The sequence below is a fragment of the Haliotis rubra genome, unplaced genomic scaffold, assembly GCF_003918875.1.
Source record: "Haliotis rubra isolate DU_JTF1 unplaced genomic scaffold, ASM391887v1 Scf365, whole genome shotgun sequence".
NCBI lineage: Eukaryota > Metazoa > Mollusca > Gastropoda > Lepetellida > Haliotidae > Haliotis > Haliotis rubra.
In genome coordinates, this window is record NW_025767041.1 from 1 (window position 1) to 24,089 (window position 24,089).

Consider the following 24,089-nt stretch of genomic DNA (forward strand, 5'->3'; position numbering starts at 1 on the left):
TCGGTATTACTTCGTTCGGTTATCAACATTGCTACCGTTCATGAGCCAGTATGGTAGCGACCAAAAATGAATCCGAGGCTCTTAGTTTGACTGATTTTCTGTAAGACTTGTGGGATTAGCATGGGAATGGAAGGGAGCGAGCAGCGTTGGAGTCCCTCCACACGATATGCTTGAGTCGTCTGTTGCCCATACACAGTGGGTCTGGCACTGGCTGATACAGCTGTCAGTTGTTTGTTGAATCGAGTGGCAAAATAGGTCTATCAAGGGAGCATCCTATTTCCATGATTATTTGATTGAATATCTGTAGTGGAGTTAATCCATTCTGTCGGCTGACGGTTGGTGTGGCGAGAGAGAATGCCTGCGCAACATTATTCGCTGCTCACGGAATGTGGCAAGAAGCTCTGACATGTATGTTTAGATTGTCCTTCATCGAACAGTTCTGAGAAACAACGAGTAGGAGTAGATTCAGTGATCTTAGGTTGAACCTTGTTTGTTCCCATAAAGCCACTGTTGAATTGTCTGTGTGAACCATCAACTGGCGTTCTGTAGTAGGTTGCTCAGTGACTTATGCGTTTATGACTGCTTGCATCTCTAGCAGATTTATGTGACATTTGCTCTCTTGATTGCTCCATAGGCCTGGCGCTGTCCTGCGGCAAGGTGGAGCTCCCCAACCTTTTAGTGGCGGCGTCTAGCGTGAGATGTGTTTTCGATTCGGCTCTACTAAGGAGGCGCATAAGCGAAACATTCAATCTCTTGGTCCACCAGAGTAGATGTGGTTTGATGTAATCCTGGTAGACTGAAAGGTAGGGGTCCTCGAAATGAGCATTTGATGAGGACTTGTAATGGGCGTATTGAAGCCTGCCTCTGAGTGTCAAGTCTTGAGCTGATGTGCCAGTAGTCCCAATAGGCTCTGCCATTGTCGTAGTGGTAATGGAGAGAAGGGCTTGGGGAATCAGTTGTTGGGTCTTGATCCATCTGTCCTCGGGACTACTAAGCGATTCTGAGCTGTAAGAATGGAAGTATACCTAGAAAATGCAGATCCTGCGTTGGTTCTAGGTCTGACTTGAGATAGATTTACTAACCAACCTAATTGAGTTAGTAACTTGATTATTAAGTTCGGCTGTAGTCTGAGGCGCTAATGGATCTGGATCACTTGTATACCGTCGTCTAGGTAAAAATCGGCTCCACTTGAACGCCGAGGATGTAGGTATGAGACAATAGAGGAAACTGGTTATGAATGCCCAAAGGGGCTGAAGTGATTCGAGGAAGTACCTTCCATTGGTAATGTTTGCCGTCTAGGATAAATCTTAGATATTTCCTTGAGCTGGGATGAATCGAAGATGTAGATATCGTCTTGCAAATCTATGCTGGCCATATAATCTAGTGGTGACCCGAATTAATTGCCGAAGTTGTAGTAAATATATATCATCTGGCGTTGGTGGTTTTGCATAGATATTCTCTGTTGAAGGTGCTCATGTTGTAAATGGGCGATAGCTACTCCATGGAATTCTTTTTGGCTAGGAAAACTGGGGAGTAGAAACCTGTGATACGATGTTTAAGATTTGATCCAAGAACTAAAAGGCCTGTTTGTTTAGCAGAGACTGTACTGTTTCTCTTAGCATAGGTAGTTGTGCGGTTGAGCGATTGAACCTTGGCGGGGGTGACTGTTAGCGGCTTAGTCTTGAGTTGTATAGAGATATCCGTGCTGTAGGATGTTGGATACATAAGGATCTTGTAGTATTCCCCAGTTTTCCCAGTGTAGTTGAAGGCGTCCACCCACTTGAAGGTTGTACTGGAGCGACTGGGGTGGAAGACTCCAGTCGATTCGAACCTGCCTTTCATCGTTTAAATCCACGGCCACCTCTGGATGATCTGCCTCTCAGCTGATCCTCCTCTAAATTTGCTGTATGGAAGCTGATGAAAAGAATCCTTGGGATTATTAGCTGCAGCTAGTTTCTTGTCCCGTACTCTCTGTAGCCCTGAGAACTTAGACTTGCCGAGGTATCTCTGTGCTGACTGTTTAAAGGCGTTAAGCTAAGGTATCGAATAGATCATTCTGTCTTCCTCATCTGTAGAATTTTTGAACTTGGTGATGAGAGTCTCATTGATAGTCCTAGATCTATTTAATCCGAAGAACATCCTTTACTGGAAATGGTATCTAAGTGGGCCAGTTTAGCGTCGTCTACTCTGTAACTTCTGGACTTGGTATCAGAGATAAGTTGAAAGTTTGTCATCAATATCCTGGGCCTTGAAAAAGGGTTCCATATTATGTCCAAGCAAATTTCTTGGCATTGAAGGCCGGTAAATGAGTAGATTGGGCTTTGAGTGGATTTGGAGCAGGCTGTATCTAGTTTAGCTGAATGTAAATTGCGATTGGAGTCAATAGGAGAAGTAAGTGATATAATCTACATCATCATCCTTCATCAGGTAAGTCTGAGTTGCATCCTCGTTCTTTGATGGGAGCAAGGTTGTAATTCATTCACCATCCAATATCTTATCTCAGCATCTGAGAAAATGATACCATCCTCCTCTTCTGGCGGTATGGTCATATGTAGTCCTAGATCTATGGGAAGATCTATGTGAGGGACTGTGGAAGCGGACTGATGGTGGCTGGTGTCACGGAGACCTTGGAGAGGCATCCTTACGAAGACTGGCGGCTTTTCTGCGAGCGGTGAGGGCCATAAGCGCTGTGGGCTTCTCGAACACTGGGGGGCGCCCGGCAGGCTGGGGGCTTCGCGGAGCTCTTCTAAGCGAAGGTAGAAATGGAACCCGCTTAGCCTTGGCGTCCGCTGCGAATGTCACCGAGTCAGTGTCGAATCGACATGTGGCGCTTGCTTGAGCGACCTCTGTGAATTACAAGGTGGTGCTACCGGCCGGCGCTCCTTCTCGAAACCTCTCACCCAATAGGTGAGGCTCTAGCTCGCCAGCCGGGTGACCTGGGACTTCCTATGCAAGAGGCTCAGCTCGGGGCTGGGATGCCCACCCAGCGGGCCCAGCGTCTGTGGGCTCTGGGGGCCTTCTACGAGAACCCAAAGGCGGGCTCTGGGGCCCTGTATGACTTAAAATGGGGTTGGGCTCTGAGGGCACTCTGTAAACCCGTGCGGTCTTCCATCAGCCTCATGATTTGGTTGACCAGGTCGAGTCTGGAGGTCTGGTCTGATGATAGTAGGAGTTTGTCTCTGCTAAGGTGCCAGGGACCCTCAGTCAAAATTTCTGGTGACAAGCGTAGGCATCTCCCGGTTGTGTGTTAATCTGCACTGAGGTGACAGTAAGCGGATACGGACATTTCTTTGGCGAACCTCTGGAATGATAATGAGGAATGTCATCATCATCATATAAAGGCTAATTCTGACTGGTAAAATATCAGAGGCAAAATTATTAGATTTTATGGACTTCCCTTTTAGCGTAGTTGTAGACCTGGAGTGTATGCTGGCGTCACGAGATGATATGGGCGCTTTGCTAGTCTTAGACTGAAGCTGACAGATCTTGGAGGCATAGATTCTGCTTCGTGAACCAAACGGATAATCCGTCCATATCGAGGGAAACTCAGGCATACCACCAGCGTTGGCCCGAGTTAGATCAATCAACAGTTGACAGGGAACATTAATATGTGATCTAATAGCCACATGACACGAGATTTGTTTTACGAGATTTATCACCTTCCATTCAGCGGAACATAAAATATTTATCAAAGGCAGAAATGGGTAGAATTAATACAAAATTTACGACGAAATGAACGTAGGGCGAAATGTAGCTAGGGCGTTTTACCGTAGCAGGTCTGCCAGCAGAGTAGCGTAGTTTACAATCTGTGCAGATTCATTAAAGTAAACTACTGAACAAACCGTGAGCCGTGGATCTGACAGCAGAAACCACGATTAATAATCAGTGCAAAAGATTGAATGAAGATACTAGTAGCTTTACCTCTATACTAAGTATCAGAAATGCCAAACTAAATATAAATAAAGGATATAGATATGTTGGAACACAGCAGAGCTCTCCGCCGTCCAGCTCACTGAAGAGCTGAAGAATTGAGGCGCGCGCGCATGGGTCCAAGGTGGCCACCGTTCACCGCTTATGTGAAGGGAGATAACTTCGGGTGGTATGGACTAATGGTGACTTGTGAAGGGAACTTTAATTGCAGGAGGATACACGTGTTTCCAATTGAAGACAAACCATTAACGCGAGTCAGGATAAGGAGAAATAATAATTTACAAGAAATTTTTCAAGGGAAGGGCTGATTCGATTATGTAAACACCTCTGTATGTAAACTTCCCACAGAGGTGCACAGTAACAACATGCATTTCACCTGATACGAGGGGCAAGTATTAGCCAAAATGTAGATGTGTAGTAATAATAAAAGTTGCATCATCCATATCAAATGCCATTTATATAACATACAATCTAATTTCACGGCATTTTCAGGCTGCAGATTGTGCTGATACTGGTAGGATTGGCTTTTAAGTTCTGGCCTGACAGATTCACTGGCTTTCTGATGAAGTTCACAGTTTCTCAGGTTGGACCTTGGATCGGTCCCTCCAACAAAGGCGTTGCCGCCTCCAGTAGATATCATAGTCCACCTCCAGCTTCCGGGTCCACTTCCTCTCTGTGATCTTGGACTTCTTCTTTCAGGGCGTGGGGACACCATCCTTCTTTCCATTGGTTCTTTGGAGACGGTGGGGCTGGTGTCATGTCTGGGGTGGGTGGGGGTGGGGTGGGGTTTGCAGAGGGCGTGTGGGAACTCCAAACTCCTCCCGGGCGGAGCTGCTGGGGCGGTTTAGTCGCTTGTCCGCTGGGTTTCCATCCTTTGCAGAGCAGGGTTGGGATGTGGGCAGGACGGGTGCCGGGTGGGCAAGGTTGCGTTCTAGGCAGACTACTTGATGTCTGATGGTGTGCCAACTCATGATCCTGGAACGAAGTGGCTCCGTCTTCGTGGGAGACTGGAAGCTCCTCCGGTCAGCTGGTGCCAAGGTGGGCTGCGGGGTCCATTCGCTGGCGGTTTGGCTGAGGGTCGGTGTCGGGTGCGCTGCATTCGCAGTTGCTGAACTGCCGTGCTGGGACGTTCCTGCCAAGCTCCTACTCATTCCCATCACTTCTGCCTCTGGCGCCGACCTATGATGCCAGGGTATCCGAGAACATTCGATATGACTTGGGGTAACCAGGAAAAACCAGTTTCCGCCTTTGAACAAATGCAGATGGCTATCGGCTGAGCATGGTGGCGACCAAACTACCTAATATTCGTATTTCAATGGTCACTTCACCTACTTCAGTTCATGGGTTTGCAGTTAACTGGGCGGACGAGGATCACGCTCCCTGGGAAGTTCATGGGTGGTTATGCGTGGGCGGAACAAAGTTCACTTCCGCCGCTGCTGGTTCAAATGCCGGGTGGATTCGCCGGTTAAAACTGCCTGGCATTTCGGAGTTAAATGGGTTATGGCTGGCAAAAACAGAACAGTTGCATAAATGGGTTGCGGTGCCAGGCTGGCGGGATGGTTAAAGCTGCCGCCATAGAGCAGAGTTAAAGCTAATGGAACAGTTCGCCGTGCGGTTGAGGATCACTTTCGCGCCGCTGCCGACAATGGAACAGCAGTTATGGGACAAGTTAAAAGCTGCTTGCTGGCTGGAGTTCATCCGACACAATTCTCCGCTGATGAATCCCACTTCCTGCCATTTCGCCGTCGCGTTTGGGGTGTAGGCGGGACGGGATTCTGCGCTTCTACCCGGCTGGTCACGTCGTTTGAAGTTGTATGGATTGGCTGCGAGTTCGCGTATCGTTGATTACGGGTTGCTGCCGCGGCAAGAGTTCGCCGTTGCGGTTAACCGGAACGACGGGACACGAGGGTTACGCATAGCAGCAGGATTCGCCGGGATTCGCCGTGACGATGACGAGTCCACCACTGGCAGCTAAAGATCCCATATCCAATTACAAGTCCTCCAGCAAACGAACAAAGATCCACCACGCGAGCACGGTGCGCTTCGTTGCGGGTGCCAGTGATAGGAATGAGATCAAACTTCGCCGCCGCCTGCCGCGGCTGGGGGTGCGTACATGGGTGCGAGTTAAAGGCGGGGCAGGGTGCGCTCGCCACGCCGCGCTTCGGGATATACTCATCATCCGGTGCGGATTGCTTCGCTTGGCCGGTTCGTCCACTTCCACATGCATAACGAACACGAACCACTCGCCATTTCAGATGTGGCAACACGGTAAAAGGCACTACCAGCTTCAGGACATTCGTTGCGAATTCTGGCTGCGGCAGCAAAAGTCCCTTCCACCACTGGCATCATTTCGGTCTATCCCCGCGACACGATTCGGCAAACAGATGCCGAATTCACTTTCCAGCTGCAGCTTCAAAAATTCTACCTCGTGCAGAATACCGGCGACTGGTGCTGGAGAGACTCTGAATCTGCCACAAAGAGATATCTGAAGTTTCCATCAAGCATCGAACGCGATCCTTTCGCCATTCGCCAGATGCGATGAAGCTTTTCAAACTTCTGGTACGCCTGGCCACCGTGTTTTGCCGGTCCTTCAAACACGTTGATTTCAAAGACCACTTCACCACTACTAAACTCGGATTCGCGTACCTTCAGAACTGGTGCTTAGGCTGGGCGGGCAGGATTAGCTGCCGCGCCGTGGGAAGTTGCGCATCGTTGGTGCCGAAACGACGGGAACTTCAATTCTGCGCTTCCACCACTGCCGGCTTCGAGATGCACAGAATTCTCCAGCGGCCGTTGAGATCACTACCTACTGGCTTGAGGATGCACCGCATATGCCGGTACGAATGCCAGCCGTGGTACTTCGCTCGCGCTGATTCTGGAAGAATTACCACAGCAGCAACAACTCGCGCTGCGGAAAACCGAACAGAGTGGCTGAAACTGAGATGTTGCATTTGGTATGATTGTTTTCGTTATGCGACATCTGCGGGGCCTGTGCATTTGCCGAGACGCCGTACCCTGCCCATGTTTAAAGAAATAAAATGAAGAAACATAGTTTTCGCTTCTTCGCAATGGCGGTATGAGTTTGCGGCTGGGCTGCGACCACCCCATGTTTAAGACTACTGTCCATTTTAAAGGGAACATACTAAGGTCATGATAACTGTGCTTATACAATGACTCAAACCTGTGCACTGAAAACACCATTATGTCAAATCCTATTTTCTGTGTCACAATTTGTTCCATTACAATGACTGAGTTCCAACACCATACACTGTGCAGAGAGAGGCAGGCCACAGTTCTCTCATGGACCAATTGGAGCCGAATACTTTAACAGGGAAGATATCATAAGACAAGTATGTCTTAATACTAGATTTCCATAACACTAGACAATCTTCACAGGGTTCATGAGGCCTGTGGCAGGTGAGGTAGGGTTAAAAAGAAGAGTAGTAAGCTTGTATTTACCATACTCACCAACTCTTCTCCCATTTTCATTGCCTCCTCAAGGTCTTTCTTATTGAACTTACGACCTAATGTAGAGTAGATCTTTGACATCACTGGGGTTGTGTCCTTAAACAATAATTCAAAAGTCAACCATAAATTTTTCCAAACCTGCAGAGGTTTTCAATTCTTTGAAGAGAGTCGTCCTTGGGGTACATATTATGCATTTTCCGGCTGAAAAATGTCCTGTGACAGTTGTATCAATGTTTTTTGAATAAAAAGATTGTACAATAAATAAACTCTTTTATTTATTATACGGACCCTACCTCACGGAGTTACCTCCCTTAGCGCATGCGCACCAACTGGTAGGCTCCTAGACCCATTATCATCATTCCTTCTGCTGAATTCTCATCAGTGAACAGAATTGAGGGGAGGTGGGTCAGGGCCCTACCCCAAGGGCGACTCTCTTCAAAGAATTGAAAACCTCTGCAGGTTTGGAAAATTCTTTCAGAGAGATCGTCCTTGGGGTATTATTATGCATAAACACAGACTCCCAAAAGACCGGAGGCCAGGGAGGAGGAATTCTGTCCAAGCACACACAAAATATAGCGATGGTATCATGGAAAAAATTGAACAGGCAGCCATAACACTCACCTGTCACTTTCGACCCAGTTTAAGCGCCAGAGGCATTATGGGAGGAACTGACAGGGAGGATTTGTGCTCAAAGAGCGACCTCTAGCATAATGAGACATTGCCGTAGTGCGAATGTCAGTGAAATCCGACCCACTAAGTGGCTTCTTCATTGAGAGCACCGTGGGGAAAACAAAAATACCACTCACTAACGATATCGTAACTCCTTAGAGAATCGAAGGGGTACAGGTTCTCTGAGTGCTTTCGTAGCAGACATGTCAATAATGGAATCATTGTACAGTAAGCGTCAACACAAACCAATAAACCAAGACTCACTTGGTCAGGGTGGCAGGACACTGTCCACTGGAGAACGGATGCGACCAAAGCTCGCCGCGATTGGCGTGAATGTGTATCGAGCTGATAATGGCGTATAAAAGTGCTTGGCGGCTCCAAATAGCGGCAGAGCAGATCTCTTCAATGGGGAGTGCGGCTGCAAAAGCTTTGATGCGGCTGCTGCCTGACCCGAGTGAGCCTTCAACCCCTCAGGGGAGGCTTGCCCTTAGCCTGATAGCGGCACAAATACCGCGAAACAAGCCAGCGAGACAAAGTTTGCTTGCTTCGCTGGCAGACCAGCCTTCCGCCACCGTAACAACAGAACAGCTGGGTACCGTCACGGATCCCCTGGTTAAGTTTGATATAGACTTTGGCGTCTTCACGGACATCCAGCGGGTGAGTGCTCGTAGGGAGTGGTCCCGATGTGGAAGGCTGGGTAAGAGTAGGAAGTTCGATAGGAGCTGTCACATGGAAGCGTGATCGACCTTCGGTCGGTAAAGTATCTGGGAGGCCGAATGCTGACACGATCCGTGTGAAACACAGTCAGCGCCCGGGTCGGACGACATAGCATGTATCGCCGACTCTTCGACCAGATGTTACCGCCACCAGAAACACAGCTTTCCAGGTCAACAACTGAATGGAAATAGCCGATAGGTGTGAGAAAGTGGGACGGACAGCCAATGCGAGCACGATCGACAAATCCCAAAGGTGGACTGGTTCGCCTGAGAGCAGGTCGAATCCGTTCAGCAGCCAGAAAGCGCTATGCGAGAGGGTGCTGCCCCAGAAGAGCACCATCGACAGGGGGTGTGAAAAGTGGAAATAGCGATTGGAGTAGCCCCGCGAATGGTCGGCCGCCAGGCCTTCTTCCAAGCGAGCTTGCAAAAACTCAATACCGGATTAAATCCGCCCAGAAAGGGATCTGCAATGCCCTATCTGAACACCAGCGGCGCATGGCGGGACCACCTATCCTCATACTGAGCGTTTGTCGAATCCCGCACCGAAGCCAGAATTGTGTCTGCAACTGCTGCAGAATTCGGCGTGCCTCGAGGTTAGACCTGACAGAGGCCAAGCCACCCACTGAATCCGTGGATTTGGGTGGAAGCTCCGTTCTGAGTGAGAATGTCCGGTCGCCAAAGGTAATAGAACAGGAGGCTGAGCCAGAAACCTGAGAATTACGGAAACCAGCTCTGTGGACGGCCAAAGCGGTGCCAGTAGCACAAGTAGCCGAGCTGGCTGGGTGGACAGCTGTGAAAGGACACGGGGAATGAGTGGTAGCGGCGGAGCGCCCCAGAGCACTTTGCCCGTCCAATCCAACAGGAAGGCGTCGGCAGCCAACGCCCTCTGGTCGGTATCCGAGAGCAGAACACGGGTGTCTGATCGTCCGCCCGGGCATAAACAGATCCACCTCGAGCGACCCGTACAACTGGGAGATTACTGTGAATATCTGCCTGTCGAGCATCCACTTCGATGCGGGGCCAGGATCCGGCGAGAAGCGCATCTGCTCGCGCCGTTCTCCAGCCCGGAGATAAACAGGAGTACCTGACAATCGTACTGGTGGCTCCAGAGGAGAAAGTCCCACGCTTCCCGGAGGGGCGCTGGAGAACACCGTGCCTCCCTGCTTCAGGATGTACGACATGGCCGTCTGGTTGTCTAACTGAAGAGCGGACTACCTGGCCACCGGACATGCTCTCTGGCTTCGAATACCAACCGCACAGCTCTCAGCTCCTCCAACACGTTGATGTGAAGGTGAGCTTCGCCGGACCAGAGTCCGAAGCCGACAGACTGCTACCAGAACGCCCCCAGCCCGTGAGGGACGCATCTGTCTGAACTGTGAGAGCTGGCGTCGGGGATTTCCAAGGGGAACCCCTGGTGAGATTCCGACATTTGTCCACCACTGAAGGTGAGGTGTCAACCACTTTCGGGGACTGTGAGACTGCGCTCCAGATCCTCCGTGTGAGTCCACAGCCGAGCCAAAGCTTGCTGTATGGGGACGCATCCTCAACCGCGCCCGCCACACTACAGAGATGAAATTAAGCCGCCATATGGCCCAGTAGGCGGAGCCAAGTCCGTGCTGGTGCCTGGGGCTGGGAGAGGAATGAAGATACCATCTCGAACTCTGGTGACCCGGTCGGGCGACAAGGAAAGCGAGATCCTTGTTCGTTTGGAATCGCGCTCCAAGAAAAACCAAGTCCTGGGTGGGTACCAGGTCGGATTTCTTGAGGTTGATGATCCACCCCAGTCGAGTTAGAATGTCTATCACTGTGTGAGTAGCATCTTGACTTCGCTGGCTGTGTTAGTGCTCCGAGCAACCAGTCGTCTAGGTAAAGGGTAACAGCGCCTTCCTTGCGGCGAGCTAGGAGTAGCTGGGACTAACATGAGCTTGGTGAACACCCTTGGGGCAGTCGATATGCGAAGGGGAGCACTGAATTGGTAATACATCCCGTCGTAGAGAGACCGGAGGTACTGCTTGAGCGAGGGATGTATAGGGTACATGCTGAATCGCATCCTTTAGGTCGATTGGCGTGAGCCAATCGCCGGGCTGAACAGATGAGATCACCGGCGCAGTGTCTCCATCTTGAAGGATGGTACCGAGCATGTGATTCAACCCCTTGAGGTTGAGAATCGGACGAACCCGCCGTCTTTCTTCGGACGAGGAAATGCGTGGAGTAAAATCCCGCCTGTTCCTCTCCCGGTGGAATGCGCTTCGATTAGCGGACTTGTCCAGCAGAGCCTGAACCGTCGGCGCAATATGTCCGCCCTGGCCTGGCATGGCGGCACCGAGTGCGTCGTATGCCCGGTGAAGTCGTGGCGGACCTCGCTTCCACAGTGGGAGATGGCCTATGCTGACCGTGGCCAGCACCCAAAGCGTTGTTGGTAGCCTTCTCCCATTCCGGCAGGGAGAGAGAGGCGACCTCCCACTGGGATATGGGGTAGGAAGCGGCGTGCGTGGACCCTAGTAGCGGAGCTGACTGGGTGTGACACCACGGCTTGAGCGGCAGCCTGTTGGGTTAACGGGAGGTCGGGGCAGACCTCCAGCGCCAGCGAAAAGGCTGGGAGCTAGTCGAGGACTGCTCCTGCCCCTACCCTTGGCGGACCTACTCTCCTCCGCCTACCCCTACCAAGCGCCGAAGCCAGCCGGCAGACTTCGGGTGTAGGCTGCACCCGGGCGGAGGAAGGTGGCGCGGGGGCTGGGCGAGACACCGCTGGTGCTCCAACAAGGCCTTAGAATCCTTGAAGGAGGTAGCTGCAGCGGCAGCCTCCCGTATGACCTGCTGTGCCCCGGGAAAGAGGGTCGGCCCCAGGCGGAAGGGAGAGCCAGCAAGGTCTGCTGTGTTGCTGCCGAGTACCTAGGCGTCGACAGCCACAGCCTGCGCATCCCCATGACTGCGCGACATCACCGTCGGCGCAGCAGACCGCAAAGAGTCGCCTGGAGGTGAGCCTGAACTTCCGACAGCTGGACGGAGTAGCCGCGACATGCGGCGACATTGCGTCGCCAGCATGCCCTCCGCCTCCAGGGCCGACCTCTGTATCGAGGAGAGGTAGGCCTCATGGACCACCACCGCACCTGCTGCATCGCGTTCGGTAGACCTCCTCGTAGGTCCGATGCAGCGTGCAGGGGAAGCCAGCGAGGGCAAAGGTGGAGTGAAGCCCTTGCCGAGCAGCGAGCTGCTCCGGAGGAAGCCGAGCCTCCCCAGGGCGGAAGTGAAAACACACTTTCGTCCAGCGATCGGTACGACGAACAGGGAATCCTCCCCAAGCTGGTAGCGCCGCCGCGAGTTCAGGTAAGTCAAACCTGACTCGGGTACCAGACAAGAGGGGATCGACCCGCGTCCGCGACCAACGATGGCAGAATGCGGGCTGCGTCTGTGAGGGTTGCCTAGGGGCAAGCGCCGCCAGGCAAGCGGAACTCAGTCGAGTCCACGCATACCAGCAGGCACCGCGGCCTGGGGTAGGCCCTCGGCAATTCTCTGCGGACCTCCCGCAAAGGCGAAGCAAAAGCGGAAGCGCCGTCATGCTCCTCGACCTCCCGAAGCTCCATTGCCTCGGCGTCCGTCGAGCCCGGAGTCAGAGGCTGGGTCTCCTCCGTAAGAGGACCCTAACCCGACCCGGTGGACTGCCTGGCGCTGGGCACCACAGGAAGGGAGGAACAGACCGACTGCTCCCGCCAGCGCCAGCCGGCGTGCGTGGACCCGGTCCCGAGGCGCTGGAGGCAGGCCAGGCAGAACTGGTGCCTCCGGCTCTCATGAAGGCGGTGTGCGCAGGGACGGAATACCAGGAATACTCAGCGGCCCAAGCGCCAAGCTCGAGAGGGGACTGGGAGCACCTCCCTCTCCCGAGCAGCCGGCGTCCGGATCGAAGCCAGAGGCAGCGGATCGACAGGCGCCTCAAGGCTGAGGGATCGAGCGGCCGGCGATCCCACCCGGACTCTCTGCCCCCGTCCGGGTGGGTGAGGAACTCCTGGCGGAGACCTCCAACCGACTCCCGAGCGAAGGACTTCATTGAGTCCATCTGCTTCTGAAACATCGACTCCATTATAGACATGTCAAAACCACTCGAAGTGGTAGGAGAGGAAGAGACCCGCGGGATTTTTCCTTTTGGGCCGCCCGTTTAGATTTTGGACGGGGAACCTGCGTCAGGTCCCCTCCGCCGCCGCGCATCTCGGCGGTAAAACAGGGTGTCGGCCGCCCGCCTCTTCTGTGCCCGGGGAAAAGGCCAGACAAATTGAACATGTATCAGCCACATGGCCCGTCTTCTCCAGACAGGCCCGCATTGGGAGTGACTGTCAGCCCGGGAATACTTCCCCACAGACCGAACAACAGGTAAAGCCTGAAACAAACCGTAAACATGTTAGTTAACTTGTGGCCAGAAGCAGAGAAACACGTAGAAAACATTGAAAAACTACGTGAAGGTTACCACGGAAAGTAATAGTTGGTTTTAAAGCGCCAATATTACGACCACGCGGCACGCTAAACTTCCCGCCATGGCAGAGCAACTGCGTAAACCGGGGAAAGTTTGCGTATTTTGATAGTACTTATACAAAGTCACAATTATGAAACAACCACTGTAAGGCTTTACTGTTATTGTTTTAGACAAATAAAACCAAACATACAGGTGGTGTCTCAGACATCTTAAAATACAGCGCCCGTGCGGCTCATGAAAGGTAATCTGTGACGTCTGTTCAGGGCCGTGACAGCAGAAGGAATGATGATACGGGTCTAGGAGCCTACCAGTTGGTGCGCATGCGCTAAGGGAGGTAACTCCGTGAGGTAGGGTCCGTATAATAAATAAAGAGTTTATTTATTGTACAATCTTTTTATTCAAAAAACATTGATACAACTGTCACAGGACATTTTTCAGCGGGAAAATGCATAATATGTACCCCAAGGACGATCTCTCTGAAAAAGAAATGTAGGAATACTGCATAGGAAACAGGCCTCTTGATACCTTGGAGGAACATCGCACAATAGAAGACTGATGTATCACTGTCAGCATGGTCCACGTAGCAGCAGTATTGACTGGGATAGTATTCACCAGTATTCCTTAGACAATACACTTAACACTAAGTCATATACACACACATGTGAGATGAAGGGAGGCCATCCAAAACAGTACACCTGTCTCAAAAATATTCAAGCTGGGATATGTTTCAGAAAAATTAATGCATACACATCTTGTTAGATGAGTAATTTGGAGAAAAGATTGGAAAATGGTACATCTCAGTTGAACAGTTATATGGAATATACTTTCTACTGAAGTATATCTGAATATGGAATATACTTTCTACTGAAGTATATCTGAATATGGAATATACTTTCTACTGAAGTATATCTGAATATGGAATATACTTTCTACTAAGTATATCTGAATATGGAATGCCTGTTTATGTGTTGTTACTAAAATGTGGGTAATGTGTGTCCATAGGTTTGAATTATATTTGATTAAAAATGAGATCAGGCTCACCAGTTGGTCGCCATCATTGAGAAGTGGCAGCAGAGGCTGTCTAAGGGGCCGACGGATGTAGTTGCCAGTGGCATTGGACTGGAAGTACATGGTAGCAAACTTGGGGAACTGGTAGGCCGACACATCCTCATCATCGGAGTCGATTGGGCTGAAGTTCTTGACGACTTCCATCTCTGGGTTGTCGAGGTCCCTCCTGCGCTGGGCCTCGAGGTCCTGAACAGTCACCACATAACAGAACAGTTCACACACTCTACTTACTTACAGAAACCAGAGGGCTGATACAGGTGCTGGTTCATATCTACACTACGAAATACTGATGGTGGCAAAGACACCACACATCAGGTACTAGACTCAAGAAACTTTAATCTGATTCCATCAATACAGTTAGATGTGGAGAAGTTGAGCTGTAGAGTGTAAGTAACATGGCTGCAGGACAGGTTTTACATTGTCTTCGTGACTTACCCTGAAGGCGGAAGGAGCGAAATCTCCCATGCCATCTCCTGGCTTGAGGTCCACAAAGTCAAACAACTCCGCCACCTACAACAGACAAACATATCTGCTTATACCATGTCTCAAAAGCAAGGAAAATAATGATGACTTATTGTAGTATGAATTACCCTCTGCAAATGTTAGATGTGAGATGTATAATGACTGACCAGCTGTGACTCGTTGACTGGCATGTCCTTGGTCTGCTCGGCCTGCTCAATCTGCTGCTTCTTGTGGAGAGCCTCCTCCTTCTGTCGGGCCTCCTCCTCCACCACCTCACGGTCAATCTGGGCCAGGCGTTCCTGAAAAGGACCAGGCATACCCTTTACTACCATGTACATTACTTACATAGAGCAGAGATGGTTAAACATCATCCCATGAAGGATTAGGGTGAAATAACTTTTCATTAACTATAACATATTTTGCATTCTTATGTCCAAAGTTAATACCATGTGATGTCGCTCTGCCTCCTCTTTGGCCTTCTTTGTGTTCATCTTCTTCCTTAGCTTGGCCTCCTCATCCTGTCGGATCCGCTCAGCCTCCATCCGTTTCTGGTACTGTAACACATTCACCTTACACTATACAGGGATAACACAGGACTGATATCATCTGAACCAGATCTGATAACATATGACCTGACAGGAAAAAAACATGCATACACTTGGAAGCACTTCGAATGTCCCAGGTTTGTAATCCAATTCCATGAGGATTTAGCTGCCAGTTGGGGTTGTCTGGATGATGAACTAACCTCGATCTGCATACGTCTGAATCTCTTCCTCGCAATAAGCGTTCGTAATGCAGCCTGTATCCTCACCACTGCCACCATGCGCCGCTGGACCCATTGTCGCACCAAGTATCCTCGACAGAACCGCTGGCAACACACGAACACCAATCAGGTAAAACAGCTGTACCTATCTTACAGTAAATCACTATTTATACCACAAATCACTGTCATAAAGAGTCCTACTGGAATATAGTGTGACAGGCAGGAAGGTGAGCTTCTGCACAGAGTTTTGCATTCTACTAACCTGTAGGTTGACAATAATTCCTCGTAGAACATTGTACCTGGCGGTGAGGATGCGAGATCGACACATGGCTTGAAGTCTCAGATAGCCTTGCTTCATCTGTAACAATAGTATCAACTGTCAGCTTCTGTGGATTCATTAAACAGAAGAGAATCTAATGATGTAAGAAGTGTCCCTTTCACTGAAGTAACATTTTGATTGAACACTAGTGCTGTCACGACTTACCAGCAAGAATCTACGCCGCTGATAGTGTGTCCTCCAGGCCGACTGGATGGTCACCACATTCTTGCGCATCCTGAGGAAGCGGCGTCGACAGTGCCAGGTCCTGACCGTCTTCTGCAGGATGAGGATCTTCTTTGTGAGGGTCAGCTCTCTCTGCTGTTCCAGGAAGACATCTTCTGCATCCTGCCAACACAGAAATATACTGTACACCACTGTGGTACTACAAGTGCAAGACTTATCTTAAGGTTATCTGTCAATATCAGACGTTTACATTTACATTTTACTTATATTCTATTACATATATTCTGCAAGATCAGACAATGCAAAAACAAACAGAAATACAAATTATTCCCTCATGCCATGTGAACATAACAGCACAAGGAAACTTCCCTGCACATGTTATCCAAGTATTACGCAGAGGTACCAAGACCGCTAGCTTTTACCTTGAGGAAAACTTTAGTCCTGCCCAGCTGGTAGTCCTTGCCCTGCAGCACCTCCTTACAGATCTTCTTGGATGCTGCCATGCAGTCCTCCTTGTGGGACGGACCCACGCCTGACACCAATACACGGTAACGGTCAACAAATTCACTAAACACATGTCGAATGGGATAGCCAGCTCGCCGGATTCTGATCGTCTCCATCATACCGGAGTATCGCAGCTGCTTGCAGCACAACTCTCTGTCAAACATCTGCAAACAGTCATTAAATAACATGCTAAGGGAAATTTGAGGAGTGGTAATACTGGTGTATGAAATTAGGCCTGTCCAACCACACGAGACAGTCTAGATTTCTGACGGACGGTCTAAATTTACAGCTAGCCAGCCCAATGGTCTGGTAAAAATACAGATTTTTCAAGTCAAATTTTTATTTTTATACTTATCCGGACTCATGATCTTTTGCTTATCTCCCTTTTCCTTGCGAATGGTAGTGGAGCATTTGAATCCCTTGAAGTTCCCGAACCGGACGTAAAAATACTCTCACCAATGAGTTACCTCCCTTTTCCCGCGTAAACAGTCATGTGACCAGCCTTACTTGTCACTCTCTCCTGATTTTACTGCCCAAGTACTTGGATCTGCTGTGAAATCCAAAGTGTTTCCAGCGGGTAGGTCGGGAGGGCTTCTCGTCATGAGTCAGGATAAGTATAAAAATATCAATTTTACCTGACAAATTACATATTTTTTCTTATCCTGACTCATGATCTTTTGCTTATAGAATCCGACAGATTGGTGGTGGGTCAGGCCACATCATGGATTCATCAGCTGTCCTGAGATACGTCCTGTATCCCCCCCATGGGAACAGAGTAGCGGCATTTCCGAGATCCTATTCTTCCAACTTCCGTTATAACTCGGGGGGTCCACTTTCTTGTCTTACTTACATTCATGTGGCTTCAGATAAACTAGCATCTTCTTATTACTAGATATCTTATAACAGCCCATAGATTTTGATAAGATCTTTATCATAAATGAGTTGCGACCCCTTCACGTACAGGATCTTTAATCACTCATGCTAGCCTGTCCTAGACTGTGCACATGGACTTTCAAACTAATACTTTTCCTTAGTAAAAGTTATCAACAAGTCAACGTGATAAAGGGTGAGATTATCCAACTCTGCTCCTTTGTGGAACAGTTAGTAGCTGTGCTACAATGAGAGGCCCAAATTGGTGAATGCCTGAGACGTCTTCAGTGGCTATGTCTGGGAGGTAGTGGTTGGCAAACACTGTATCCGACTTCCAAATGCAGCCCTCCTTAATTGCTGATATAGAGCAATTTCCATGCAGAGCTAGTGTTGACGCCAATGCTCTGACTTCGTGTGGGTTGGAAGCTCTTGGAGGTTCTAGTCCTGCTGGTTTATAGGCTCTCAATATGACGGCTCTCATCCAGAATGCTATCGTCGTTCTTGAGACTTCTGCTGATGTCTCTGTGGATAATAGGATGAACAGGCGCGCTTGAATTTTCATCTCCTTGTCTTAGTCTTTAAAGATATATCTTCAGGGCTCTGACCAGACACAAGGAAAGGGCCTCTATATCCTCTAGTCCGAGGATTGTAGATAGCGCTGGTACGTGGAACTGTCTATCTGGCTGACCAGGTAGTTGGTTCTTGGCAATGAAGTCACATCTAAGTCCTAGATGAACTGCAGCATGTTGCCCTGTGTCAAATCTGGTTCAACCAAAGTCCAGCGTATGTATCTCTGATATTCGAGCTGCCGTAGCTAGCGCAAGCAGGAACAGAGTCTTCTGTGTCAGCAGCTCGAGTGTAGTCTGGTCTAGAGGTTCGTAGGCATCACTGGTAAGAAGACGCAGAATTACATTCAGATCCCAGGCCGGAGCTCTGAACTTCTTTTGCTGGTCCTCCAGTTGAAAAGATCACAGCAGAGCAAGTAATTCTGGTACTCTCGTCAAATTAATGCCTGTTTTCATGGTAATCACTGTTCTAATGGCGGCGGGGGTATGTAGATAATGTCGAACCTTTCAGATGTCTAGTCTGTCTAAGATGACACCGGTATTCCGCCACTTGAGGATGAGTGGCTATCATCGCAGTGAAGCCTTTCCGCCTTGCGCAAGACTCAAACTTCAACCACTTGTCATCATACAGGTTACGAGTAGATCTGCGTAACGCTAGCGTTACTGCCTTGGCTGCCCTGGCGGAGTATCCTCTTTTCTTCAAACATGTTTTGATAAAGTCCACACGTGTAGCTGGAACAATGTTGGGTTCCTGCCAGTCTGGTAACTTGATTGTTGGACTTCCGAGATCTATTATTAGGTCTAGGAACCATACTCTCGCTGGCCAGTATGGCACGACCAAGGTCAGTTGTAGCGCCTGTCTCTGTTTGATCTTCAACAGTACTTTCGGTAGTAAGATCAGTGGTGCAAACACATAAGCGTTTAGTCCTTCTCATGATATCTTCAGTGCATCTGTTGCCCAGGCTTGAGGATCTGGAACTGGTGAGACAAACGTCTTTAATTGTTTGTTGAACCTCGTGGCAAACAGGTCTATGCATAGGGATCCTATTTCCCTTATGATGAGCCGAAATGCTTCTGGATGGAGCATCCATTCCATAGGCGACGGGTGCAGTGGTCGGGAGAGAGAGCCTGCAAGCACGTTCTTGGCTCCGGGTATGTGACACGCCTTTATCAAGATGTTTGCCTCCTCCATGATGTCAAACAACTGGAATGTGAGCTGTAGTAGGCTTGGTGATCTTGTAGATACTTGCCGATATATGGAGAATGCCACAGTAGAGTTGTCCATGTGGACCATCAGCATTCTGTTGATAAGCGAGCTCGACCGTGGTTGTAAGGCGTTGATCACAGCTTTCACCTCCAGCAGATTGATGTGAAAGATGCTGCTCTGTTTGGACCACTTCCTTGATGCAACTTGATTGTTGAGATGTGCACCCCAACCTTGTATCGATGCGTCTACGAGATGTGTGTTGAAGGCTGGCTCTTGTAAATAGGTCCCACCGCAGACGTTCGACCTATGGGTCCACCAAAGTAGGTACCTCTTAAGAGTGTCTGGCAGCAAGATAGGGTCGACGCTGTCCAGATGTTTTGTCCGGAACTGTTGCGGAGTCAAGTACTGCACCGAGGTTAGTAGACCGAGTAGACATTGCCATGTTCGTAGTGTTAACGGAAAGATGACTGCTTGTGAAATCATGGCTTGTATCTTGACCCAATGATCTTCTGGGACCACAATTTGATTCAGTGTTGTGATAATTCTTATTCCCAGCAATTGAAGATCTTGTTTGATTCTTACTCCAACTTCATCAGGTTCACTAGCCATCCAAGTAGCGTGAGCAACTTTATTGTGAAGTTCAGCTGCTGTCTGAGTTGATTGGCACTTTGAAGAACCTGTATGCTGTCGTCCAGATAACCGGCACTGCGTAGACCTCGATGCTGCAGATAGGTGCCGATAGGCTTGGTTATTCGTATGAAAAATCATAGAGCCGATGATATTCCAAACGGTAGGACCTTCCATTGGAAGTGCTAACCTCTGATTGCAGTGATGATACATCATTCTTCCCCTTATATACGCAGGCGATCTGTGTTGACATCGAAGCGTTGTCTATTTATAGCAAGGCTGGCTCCAGTATAGCATCGGAGAGGGACAGGTACTCATACCGACTTTTATCAGAGACAACTTCCAAAATAAACATCGTTTATCCTGCTGTCAAGGCTAGACATCTATTAGATTCCCATGATGTTAACAGGCCGTAGTTGTATACTGTTTCCAAAGCTGCCGATGAAGAATTTCCCCGTACCACAGGTTTGTTTGCAAATCAGAAAACATGCTGGAGCCTGCTCTGTCAGTGGGAGGCGTTGTCTGACGGATCAATCAGCTTCAAGCATGACGTCACCAGTGTTGTAGCAAGTTGGCCTCCATAAAATCTGATGCAATTAGTTGGTTGAGTAAAAGCGCGCGTAATTCTACGCCGCTCTTGAATAACTGACTGACTGAGTTTAGTTTTACGCCGCTTTTCGCAATATTCCAGCAATATCACGGCGGGGGACACCAGAAATAGGCTTAACACATTGTGCCCATGTGGGGAATTGAACCCGGGTCTTCGGCGTGACGAGCCAACGCTTTAACCACTAGGCTACCCCACCGCCCCCGCTCTTGAATAAGGTTGCTCCAAGTGTAAATTCTTGTTCAGTGATATTAAATCACTTATTCCCAGCATGACGAAGAAGGCTGTCGAGACGTATGTCTGTATGGATCTTGAAGAAATACCGATGTTGAATCTAGTTGATAGGATATAAAATCCTAATCCCCATGCTGAGTGACGAGTGTTAATAATATCATCTGTACGTCCGTTCAAGGATACTTGAATCGTTGTTAACCTTAAGCCCTTTATAAAGGTCACCTTGAGGTTCTCCAGTACTTGAGATATCGGCTTCATAGGTGATATAATTATGGAGTCGAAGTCATCAGCGTTTATGCATACGTCTCTGTTGGGTTGGAGTGAGTGAGTGAACGACAATATCCGAAGGCCATCTGCCACCCGGTATAAGACCTCAGCATCCGTATGGATGAAGGGATTCCTTTCATCAAGTAGGTTGTCGTCCGAAACTGAACCTATACAGGTATAAAGTTTATGCAGGTTGTAGAGTTGTGCAGGCTGTAACTGTAGAGATCGCACATGTAGATCTTTTTGTTGAGTTTTAAACACTGACAAAACCATCTGTTTTGATCATTGCCTCGTTTTATTCAGCCATATAGTAATAGAGTCGACGTCAACATCCTGCCTGTTGATGTAAAGGTTTGTTAACCCTAGGGTTCGCGAACCCTGTAGATGTCTGCATTGCTGTTATCTGCCTGTAGATCTGAGAGTTCTCGAACCTTGTAGATGTCTGTAGCTTTCTCAAAGGTGTGTGTAGGTTAGAAGGTACCTTGGATATAGTTTCAATCGGAGGAATAGTCATTGAGTCAAAGTTGTCATTATACAGGTATAAGGTTTATGCAGGTTGTAGAGTTGTGCAGGCTGTAACTGTAGAGATCGCACATGTACATCTTTTTGGTGAGTTTTAAACACTGACAAAACCATCTGTTTTGATCATTGCCTCGTTTTATTCAGCCATATAGTAATAGAGTCGACGTCAACATCCTGCCTGTTGATGTAAAGGTTTGTTAACCCTAGGGTTCGCGAACCCTGTAGATGTCTGCATTGCTGTTATCTGCCTGTAGATCTGAGAGTTCTCGAACCTTGTAGATGTCTGTAGCTTTCTCAAAGGTGTGTGTAGGTTAGAAGGTACCTTGGATATAGTTTCAATCGGAGGAATAGTCATTGAGTCAAAGTTGTCATTATGCATCTTATAAGTGTAGACTTCATCTTTATCCTTAGAAGGAGACGCCAAGTTCAACTATTGGCTATCCAATCTATAACGTCTGAGTCAGGGAAGACGAAGTCTGGTTATTCATCAGTTGTCTCCTGATCGGTAGAGCTATGTCTCCTTGAATCATCCTTGTGCGAACCTGTATCCCTTCTCGAACCTCCATCATCCTTTCGCGAACTGAAGATTCCTCCCTTCGCGAACGTCTATCTTAAGAGTCCTCTCTTCGCGAATCTCTATCTGTAGATTCATCTCTTCGCGAACCTCTGTGATTGAGCTTTCTCTTCGCGAACGTCTGTGGCTAGATGTATCCTTTTGCGAACCTCTGTGATGTGAGCTTTCTCTTCGCGAACATCTGTCGCTAGATGCATCCCTTCGCGAACCTCTGTGATGTGAGCCCTCTCTTCGCGAACCTCTGTCTCGTGATGAGTGACTTCGCGAAAATCTCTGTAAGAGATATGAGATCTCGATCTAGAGCGGCTAGGTGTAGGAGATCACAGGGTTCGCAGATGTAGAATGATGAGTAGGAATCTCATGTCTTCTATCCTCCAAGATGACAGAGTTGTCCGACTGTGGAACCTTCGCAAAGGTGTACATTCGCCAACGTAGTCTTGAGACGTAGTTTTTTGAGGAGTAGGTTCGCACAGGTCCGTAGGTTTGCGCACGATGTCAGTACATGGGAGGCTTTGCCGAGCCTTCGCTTCTTCCTCGAGCCTACGTTCCATCATGTCCATCATCTGGTTGGTGAATTGTCTCATAATTTCACCCGGATCTATTTTTGCGTTGATTGAAGCTGCTGCCGTGTAGAAGAAGTGTTCGCGAACGCTGATGAGCTGTGTGCCTCGACTTCACTCCGTTGAGAAGTTGGTGGTAGTTCGTCAAACAGCTGTCCTGCTGTGACCGTTGCAGGAGTCAATCTAGTAGTCGTGCAAGTCGATTGAGTCGCCAATCTCGTAGGTACTTCGGGTAGAAGTAACGGAGGATCATCAAAAAACGTCTACTTCATGCGGAGGTAATATCTCTTTGTTGAAGGATTTCTGTTGTGTTTACTTACTAGGCCCCGAGATTTACCCTCCGATCTGGTAACAGATGCTTTCTTCTGCGACGTAGAAGAAGATGACGTCTTTTTCATGTTTTATCAGCCGTGGCTTGAGATGACTTCCTCAACCGATCCATGGCACGTCTATAGATATAAGATAAATATTGATTAAATTGTGGATTTGATAAATCAACACAATAAGTACAGCGCAAGCTGGAAGAACATGGTTTTATGCACGAAAGACATTGGGAGTGAGGATCAGCCATGGAAAACCTGTGCCTGCAAACACTGCAACATTTCAGGAAATGTAAACAAAGTTACATAACGATGAAATTATGACACAAACACAAATAATTTTTATACTATTTTTATATATAATACATAGTAGTTATTGCCAAATCCATACACAGCGTAATTTTGAAGAATAGGACCTAAATAAAAAGGATATAATGCCGTGTACGGGACTCCAGTGCTCGCCCAACCATCCACTTGGGCGAAAAGGGAGAGAGTGATAAATAAGGCTGATCACATGACTGTTTACGAGGGAAAAGGGAGGTAACTGTCTGTGAGTATATTTTTACGTCCGCTTCGGAAACTTCAATGGATTCAAGTGTTTCCACTACCATTCGCAAGGAAAAGGGAGATAAGCAAAAGATCATGAGTCCGGATAAGACTTTTTTTTTAGATGTTCCGTACATCTGAGTAAATTCACCATATTTGGTCTGGTTAAATCCATTTCGGGCTGGCAACATTTTGAAGTTACCGGCCCTGGTTTCTGGCTGGACTTTTGGCTTATTTCATACACTGGTTATACAAAGCACTTTCCAAGGAACCAACTATCAACATGTCAGAACTAAAGATATTACAGAAGACAGTGATAAACAGCAACCAGGCAATGAGTAATATCAAGACAGATCAGGCATCTTAGTCAGAGAGTTGAGTTTTTTTGCCGCTTTTAGCAATGTTCCAGCAATATCACAGCGGGGGAACCAGAAATGGACTTCACACTCAGGCATCTTAGTGACCAGGGATCAACTGGATGGTGAGAGGACCAATGCAGCTCACATACATTATAGACCATCACACCACTTCTAGTACTAATGATGCCTTGAGTTAGTGGGCACTTCATCTTCAAAGGCTTGCACAACTCAAGGTATACATTAAACATGACATGATTACAGCATCATAAAAAAAGATACAATT

The 24,089-nt window shown here is 48.5% G+C and overlaps 1 protein-coding gene across 1 annotated transcript in view; it reads right to left on the reverse strand.

Annotated features, from left to right (window-relative positions):
* Positions 1-14,094: 14,094 nt before the first annotated feature.
* The window catches only part of LOC124285634 (unconventional myosin-VIIa-like), a 75,109-nt gene continuing 65,114 nt past the window's right edge, over positions 14,095-24,089 (reverse strand). The window contains exons 15-22 of the mRNA XM_046721897.1: positions 16,466-16,711; positions 16,026-16,205; positions 15,804-15,899; positions 15,524-15,646; positions 15,225-15,332; positions 14,946-15,077; positions 14,752-14,826; positions 14,095-14,502 (exon numbers count right to left, since the gene is read on the reverse strand). Coding sequence (XP_046577853.1) covers positions 14,110-14,502; positions 14,752-14,826; positions 14,946-15,077; positions 15,225-15,332; positions 15,524-15,646; positions 15,804-15,899; positions 16,026-16,205; positions 16,466-16,711 — 1,353 coding nt within the window. The 3' untranslated portion in view covers positions 14,095-14,109. The remainder of the gene's footprint in view (positions 14,503-14,751; positions 14,827-14,945; positions 15,078-15,224; positions 15,333-15,523; positions 15,647-15,803; positions 15,900-16,025; positions 16,206-16,465; positions 16,712-24,089) is intronic.